Source organism: Lampetra planeri, chromosome 77 (genome assembly GCF_965212315.1).
Source record: "Lampetra planeri chromosome 77, kcLamPlan1.2.h2, whole genome shotgun sequence".
In the NCBI taxonomy this organism is placed as follows: domain Eukaryota; kingdom Metazoa; phylum Chordata; class Hyperoartia; order Petromyzontiformes; family Petromyzontidae; genus Lampetra; species Lampetra planeri.
In genome coordinates, this window is record NC_136182.1 from 345437 (window position 1) to 354308 (window position 8872).

Below are 8872 nucleotides of genomic sequence, written 5' to 3' on the forward strand. Positions count from 1 at the left end.
GTCTCCCATAGACTCCAATGTTAAAGTCTCTACTCATAGACTCCAATGTAAAAGTCTCCCATAGACGCCAATGTTAAAGTCTCTACCCATAGACTCCCATGTTAAAGTCTCCCATAGACTTCAATGTTAAAGTCTCTACTCATAGACTCCAATGTTAAAGTCTCCCATAGACTCCAATGTTAAAGTCTCCCATAGACTCCAATGTTAAAGTCTCTCATAGACTCCAATGTTAAAGTCTCTCATAGACTCCAATGTTAAAGTTTCCCATAGACTCCAATGTTAAAGTCTCCCATAGACCCCAATGTTAAATTCTCTCATAGACTCCAATGTTAAAGTTTCCCATAGACTCCAATGTTAAAGTCTTTAATGTTAAAGTCTCTACCCATAGACTCCAATGTTAAAGTCTACCATAGACTCCAATGTTACTGGTAGGAACCTCCTGGTTACACCAGCCCACAGGGGATTATTGTGTCCGTCCGTCGTGCATCCAAAAATGGGAGGGGTGGGGCTGGGTGGAGAGGGTGGGGTGGGGCTGGAGGGGGAGGAGCTGGTCACCCCGTGGTGCCCTTATAAAACTCAACGTTTAACCTACTCACGCCAGCTTGTGCCCGCCCTCACAGTTGGCCATATTTGCGGAATACACCACGCCGCCGTTGACCCTGGCCATTGACCGAGCAACCCAACGTTCCTACCAGCTCCCTCCGCAGGAATGTGTTAAAATGTCCCATAGACTCCAATGTTAAAGTCTCCCATAGACTCCAATGTGAAAGTGTCCCATAGACACCAATGTTAAATGTTAAAGTCTCCCATAGACTCCAATGTTAAAGTTTCCCATAGACTCCAATGTTAAAGTCTCCCATAGACCCCAATGTTAAATTCTCTCATAGACTCCAATGTTAAAGTTTCCCATAGACTCCAATGTTAAAGTCTTTAATGTTAAAGTCTCTACCCATAGACTCCAATGTTAAAGTCTACCATAGACTCCAATGTTACTGGTAGGAACCTCCTGGTTACACCAGCCCACAGGGGATTATTGTGTCCGTCCGTCGTGCATCCAAAAATGGGAGGGGTGGGGCTGGGTGGAGAGGGTGGGGTGGGGCTGGAGGGGGAGGAGCTGGTCACCCCGTGGTGCCCTTATAAAACTCAACGTTTAACCTACTCACGCCAGCTTGTGCCCGCCCTCACAGTTGGCCATATTTGCGGAATACACCACGCCGCCGTTGACCCTGGCCATTGACCGAGCAACCCAACGTTCCTACCAGCTCCCTCCGCAGGAATGTGTTAAAATGTCCCATAGACTCCAATGTTAAAGTCTCCCATAGACTCCAATGTGAAAGTGTCCCATAGACACCAATGTTAAATGTTAAAGTCTCCCATAGACTCCAATGTTAAAGTCTCCCATAGACTCCAATGTTAAAGTCTCCCATAGACTCCAATGTTAAAGTCTCCCATAGACTCCAATGTTAAAGTGTCTCACACAGACTCCAATGTTAAAGTCTCCCATAGAATCCAATGTTAAAGTCTCCCATAGACTCCAATGTTAAAGTCTCCCATAGAATCCAATGTTAAAGTCTCCCATAGACTCCAATGTTAAAGTCTCCCATAGACTCCAATGTTAAAGTCTCCCATAGACTCCCATGTTAAAGTCTCCCATAGACTCCAATGTTAAAGTCTCCCATAGACTCCAATGTTAAAGTCTCCCATAGACTCCAATGTTAAAGTCTCCCATAGACTTCAATGTTAAAGTCTCTACTCATAGACTCCAATGTTAAAGTCTCCCATAGACGCCAATGTTAAAGTCTCCCATAGACTCCAATGTTAAAGTCTCCCATAGACACTAATGTTAAAGTCTCCCATAGACTCCAATGTTAAAGTCTCCCATAGACTCCAATGTTAAAGTCTGCCATAGACTCCAATGTTAAAGTCTCCCATAGACTCCAATGTTAAAGTCTCCCATAGACTCCAATGTTAAAGTCTCCCATAGACTCCAATGTTAAAGTCTCCCATAGACTCCAATGTTAAAGTCTCCCATAGACTCCAATGTTAAAGTCTCCCATAGACTCCCATGTTAAAGTCTCCCATAGACTCCAATGTTAAAGTCTCCCATAGACTCCAATGTTAAAGTCTCCCATAGACTCCAATGTTAAAGTCTCCCATAGACTCCAATGTTAAAGTCTCCCATAGACTCCAATGTTAAAGTCTCCCATAGACTCCAATGTTAAAGTCTCCCATAGACTCCCATGTTCAAGTCTCCCATAGACTCCAATGTTAAAGTCTCCCATAGACTCCAATGTTAAAGTCTCCCATAGACTCCAATGTTCAAGTCTCCCATAGACTCCAATGTTAAAGTCTCCCATAGACTCCCATGTTAAAGTCTCCCATAGACTCCAATGTTAAAGTCTCCCATAGACTCCAATGTTAAAGTCTCCCATAGACTCCAATGTTAAAGTCTCCCATAGACTTCAATGTTAAAGTCTCTACTCATAGACTCCAATGTTAAAGTCTCCCATAGACTTCAATGTTAAAGTCTCCCATAGACTTCAATGTTAAAGTCTCTCATAGACTCCAATGTTAAAGTTTCCCATAGACTTCTACCCATAGACTCCAATGTTAAAGTCTCCCATAGACTCCAATGTTAAAGTCTCTACTCATAGACTCCAATGTAAAAGTCTCCCATAGACGCCAATGTTAAAGTCTCTACCCATAGACTCCCATGTTAAAGTCTCCCATAGACTTCAATGTTAAAGTCTCTACTCATAGACTCCAATGTTAAAGTCTCCCATAGACTCCAATGTTAAAGTCTCCCATAGACTCCAATGTTAAAGTCTCTCATAGACTCCAATGTTAAAGTCTCTCATAGACTCCAATGTTAAAGTCTCCCATAGACTCCAATGTTAAAGTCTCCCATAGACTCCAATGTTAAAGTCTCCCATAGACTCCAATGTTAAAGTCTCTCATAGACTCCAATGTTAAAGTCTCTCATAGACTCCAATGTTAAAGTTTCCCATAGACTCCAATGTTAAAGTCTCTAATGTTAAAGTCTCTACCCATAGACTCCAATGTTAAAGTCTACCATAGACTCCAATGTTACTGGTAGGAACCTCCTGGTTACACCAGCCCACAGGGGATTATTGTGTCCGTCCGTCGTGCATCCAAAAATGGGAGGGGTGGGGCTGGGTGGAGAGGGTGGGGTGGGGCTGGAGGGGGAGGAGCTGGTCACCCCGTGGTGCCCTTATAAAACTCAACGTTTAACCTACTCACGCCAGCTTGTGCCCGCCCTCACAGTTGGCCATATTTGCGGAATACACCACGCCGCCGTTGACCCTGGCCATTGACCGAGCAACCCAACGTTCCTACCAGCTCCCTCCGCAGGAATGTGTTAAAATGTCCCATAGACTCCAATGTTAAAGTCTCCCATAGACTCCAATGTGAAAGTGTCCCATAGACACCAATGTTAAATGTTAAAGTCTCCCATAGACTCCAATGTTAAAGTCTCCCATAGACTCCAATGTTAAAGTCTCCCATAGACTCCAATGTTAAAGTCTCCCATAGACTCCAATGTTAAAGTCTCCCATAGACTCCAATGTTAAAGTCTCCCATAGACTCCAATGTTAAAGTCTCCCATAGACTCCAATGTTAAAGTCTCCCATAGACTCCAATGTTAAAGTCTCCCATAGACTCCAATGTTAAAGTGTCCCATAGACTCCAACGTTAAAGTCTCCCATAGACTCCAATGTTAAAGTGTCTCACACAGACTCCAATGTTAAAGTCTCCCATAGAATCCAATGTTAAAGTCTCCCATAGACTCCAATGTTAAAGTCTCCCATTGACTCCAATGTTAAAGTCTCCCATAGACTCCTATGTTAAAGTCTCCCATAGACTCCAATGTTAAAGTCTCCCATAGACTCCAATGTTAAAGTATTCCATAGACTCCAATGTTAAAGTCTCCCATAGACTCCAATGTTAAAGTCTCCCATAGACTCCAATGTTAAAGTCTCTCATAGACTCCAATGTTAAAGTTTCCCATAGACTCCAATGTTAAAGTCTCTACCCATAGACTCCAATGTTAAAGTCTCTACCCATAGACTCCAATGTTAAAGTCTCCCATAGACTCCAATGTTAAAGTCTCTACCCATAGACTCCAATGTTAAAGTCTCTATCCATAGACTCCCATGTTAAAGTCTCCCATAGACTCCAATGTTAAAGTCTCCCATAGACTCCAATGTTAAAGTCTCCCATAGACTTCCATGTTAAAGTCTCCCATAGACTCCAATGTTAAAGTCTCCCATAGACTCCAATGTTAAAGTCTCCCATAGACTCCAATGTTAAAGTTTCCCATAGACTCCAATGTTAAAGTCTCTACCCATAGACTCCAATGTTAAAGTCTCTACCCATAGACTCCAATGTTAAAGTCTCCCATAGACACCAATGTTAAAGTCTCCCATAGACTCCAATGTTAAAGTTTCCCATAGACTCCAATGTTAAAGTCTCCCATAGACTCCAATGTTAAAGTCTCTACCCATAGACTCCAATGTTAAAGTCTCTATCCATAGACTCCCATGTTAAAGTCTCCCATAGACTCCAATGTTAAAGTCTCCCATAGACTCCAATGTTAAAGTCTCCCATAGACTTCCATGTTAAAGTCTCCCATAGACTCCAATGTTAAAGTTTCCCATAGACTCCAATGTTAAAGTCTCTACCCATAGACTCCAATGTTAAAGTCTCTACCCATAGACTCCAATGTTAAAGTGTCTCATAGACTCCAACGTTAAAGTCTCCCATATACTTCAATGTTAAAGTCTCCCATAGACACCAATGTTAAAGTCTCCCATAGACTCCAATGTTAAAGTCCCCCATAGACTCCAATGTTAAAGTCTCCCATAGACTCCAATGTTAAAGTCTCCCATAGACTCCAATGTTAAAGTCTCCCATAGACTCCAATGTTAAAGTCTCCCATAGACTCCAATGTTAAAGTCTCCCATAGACTCCAATGTTAAAGTCTCCCATAGACACCAATGTTAAAGTCTCCCATAGACACCAATGTTAAAGTCTCCCATAGACTCCAATGTTAAAGTCTCCCATAGACTCCAATGTTAAAGTTTCCCATAGACACCAATGTTAAAGTCTCCCATAGACTCCAATGTTAAAGTCTCCCATAGACACCAATGTTAAAGTCTCCCATAGACTCCAATGTTAAAGTCCCCCATAGACTCCAATGTTAAAGTATCTACTCATAGACTCCAATGTTAAAGTCTCTACTCATAGACTCCAATGTTAGTGTCTGCCATATACCCAACGTTGAACTCATGGGATTAATCTTTTCCGGCAGAAATAAATTTAAAGAATATAATAAAGAATACAAAATTTAAATGAAAATTGAAATAAAATAAAATAATTGATAAGATATAACAAACTCTTTGGTTCTTTCGGTAAAATCGCGTTGGTAGAAAAATAAAAAAAAATTTGCTATTTCTTTTATACCTGATAACGATTGCTTGTGTTGCAATCCAAACGTCGTAGTATGCTATTATTGAATTTATTATTTTATCTTTAGACGTGACTTTACCGAAATAACCAAAGAATGATTCCTGCAGTCACGAAAGCTACAAATTAAGATTGAACCACTTCTACGGGGAAGTTTTAAGTTTATCTTTTTCTCTCTCTCTGGGTGTTTTGTTCTCTCTCTCTGCCTGTGTATCGATCTTCGTGTTTGTGTCTTTCAAATTTCACACTTAACTTCTAACTTAGCAATCTTTGTAATACGTAACCAACCAGGCTATGCGTTAATTGTGTGTTGACCGACTCTCTGTGTTGCATTACATTACATTTCGATATTTTGCTAGGTTATTTAATTTAGTGTGTCTCTCTTTCTGTGTGCCGATGTGTGTTCTCTCTCTATGTATCTTGGTGATATCTGTCTGCTTATATGTCTGTCTACAGTTTTCTGGTTAGACTTTTGTTTGCTATTTCTTTTATACCTGATGATGATTGCTTGTGTTGCAATTGAAACGTCGTATGCTAGTATTTAATTTACTATTTTATCTTCATACGTGACTTTACCGAAAGAACCAAAGAGTAATTCCTGCAGTCACGAAAGCTACAAATTAAGATTAAACAAATTAGAATTAAAATCAGGCACCGGCCGCGGCCACCTCTGTCGAGGTCGTCTCAGGCACCGGCCGCGGCCACCTCTGTCGCAGTCCCCGGCATGCGAGGACCCCGCCGGCAGCCCCCCCCCTCCCCCCCACGGTGTCATGGCGGCGCCCATGACAGCCGTGAACTGCGAGGACTTTTCGGAGTTTCAGGTAGGAGGGTCGACGGGTTTGATAGTTTTTTTTATTATTATACAATTATTGTTTTTATTATTATACAATTCTCATTGTGGTTCTTATTATAATTATACAACTATTGTTATTATTATACAACTTACAATTATACAAGTATTCTTATGCAACTACGATTATTATAAACTACAATTATTGCTATACAATTACGATTATTATACAATCTCGCTGTCTCACACGCACACTCATTCACTAATTCATTCACTAATTCACTAATTCATTCACTAATTCACTCGCTCACTCATTCACACGCGCTCACTCACATCCACTCATTCACTCTCTCATTCATTCTTTGATTCACTCACGCACCCACTCTCTCATTCACTCATTCACAAACTCACACTCACGCTCTCACACACTCTTTCACTCACTCACTCACACGCACACACTCATACGCTCACACACACACTCACTCACACTCTCACACACTCATACTCACACTCTCACACTCACTCATACTCTCAATCATACTCTCACTCACTCACACACTCACTCACACTTTCACTCTCCCACACTCACTCTCACCCACACTCACTCACTCTCACTCTCCCACACTCACTCACCCACTCGCTCACGCACTAGCTCACCCACTCGCTCACTCACCCGCTCACCCACTCCCTCGCTCACCCACTCGCTCACTCACACACTCACTCGCCCACACATTCACCCACTCACTCGCCGAACAAAAGCTGTTTAGGCATGCGGTGGCTGGGCATGCGGGCTACATGACCCAGCCAACGCAGCCTTGCCTGCCGGAGGAGCTCACCGATGGACCTTTGCCCAGATCTTTCAAGGATTTGTGAGCTGCTCACACAATCCAGCCTGTTAAACCAGGATGGATCGTAGGCAGGCCAGCCTAAATTTTTTCCAACCGGCGAAGATGCTCCATTAGGGGGGTCCTACGTTTCGCAAGCGTAGAGAAGGGAGGGAATGATGTGGGCCGAGAAGACCTGAAGCTTCGTGCGGAGCGACAGACCAGGTAGCTTCCACACAGCGTCCACGCAACTGATGAAAAGATATTTCCGCTCGACTGATTCGGAGTGAGACCTCTGCTGTTAAACTGGAGCCGGTCATGAGCACACCGGCCAGGTATGGGAAACTCTCCACTCTCTCCACTACTGCCCCATCACCGATTGGGAGTTGTGGGGGTGGAATGTCCGATGGTACAAAATACCCAGGCAGGTGCTTAGTTTTGGTGGGGCTGATGGTAAGGCCCCACCTCTTAGTGGCACGCTCCAGTCTCAGCAGCAGCGTCTCCAACTCCTCCTCTGAATGAGCAGCAATTACCAAATCATCGGCATACATAACGTGGTTGACCAATAGGGAGCCATCCCTTGACCGCACCCAGGCATCGATCAGCCTCCCATTATATCTGTACAAAAATGGAAATTCCCCCGGTACAGCTATTGAAGGCTTCACGAACTACGTGGTCAAAATAGATGTTAAATAATGTGGGAGCCAGAGGACATCCCTGTCGCACCCCAAGCTGTACAGGGAATCGCTCTGACTCCCGGCCACGTAGTTTTACCCGGGCCCGCTCACCATCATGAAGGTCCTTAATGATCGTGAGCAGAGGGTCAGGGACTCCGAAAGCATGAAGAACAACCCAGAGCCCAGGCCTACTGATGGTATCATAGGCCTTGACCAGGTCAATAAAGCAGAGATGTAGGTCTTGTTGGAATTCCCTACACCTCTGCTGTAGCAGACGGACAGAAAATATGGCATCCGTGCAGGACCACCCTTTCCTGAAACCGCATTGGGGCTCCGCAAGCCTCTCCTCAGCGTGCCTAGCAAGGCGATGTTGAATAATCCTTGCCAGGACCTTTCCCGGCACACTGAGGAGTGAGATGCCCCTGTAGTTGTTACAGTCTGTGCGGTCCCCTTTCTTAAAGAGGGGGACCACCAGGGCATCCTTCCAATCCTGCGGAACCTGTCCAGTGGTCCAGACTGTTGTTATGATGTCATGTAGAGCAGTCTGCGCACAAATGCCACCCTCCCTCAGCATTTCACTTGGGAGATCATCTCTGCCCGGTGCCTTTCCTGTTCTCGGACTCTGGATCGCCTTCAGTACTTCCTCAACAGATGGCACCTCAGCCAGCCACTCACATGGGGTGACTTCTTCCTCCAATATTGGAGGCACCACAGCCTCAGCAGGGTCATCCCCACTTTGTGCCACGATGTTTTCCTGGCTGAGGGATTTCCCCTCCCCCAGAACCTCACATAAATGCTCAGCAAATCTGCAAACCTGTTCCTGGGGGTCGGAGATTGGATCACCGTTTTTTCCCCTACACACACAGACACCTACACACACAGACACCTACACACACAGACAACTACACACACAGACATCTACACACACAGACACCTACACACACACACACAGACAACTACACACAGACATCTACACACACAGACACACAGAGACCTACACACACACACAGACAACTACACCTACACACACAGACAACTACATCTACACACACAGACAACTACACACACACACAGACAACTACACACACAGACACCTA

At 44.1% G+C, this 8872-nt stretch overlaps 1 protein-coding gene across 1 annotated transcript in view; it reads right to left on the reverse strand.

Moving 5' to 3' along the window:
- Positions 1 to 6131: 6131 nt before the first annotated feature.
- LOC144738071 (uncharacterized) overlaps positions 6132 to 8872 on the reverse strand; it is a 10028-nt gene continuing 7287 nt past the window's right edge. Inside the window, exon 5 of the mRNA XM_078620981.1 lies at positions 6132 to 6191. Coding sequence (XP_078477107.1) covers positions 6132 to 6191 — 60 coding nt within the window. The remainder of the gene's footprint in view (positions 6192 to 8872) is intronic.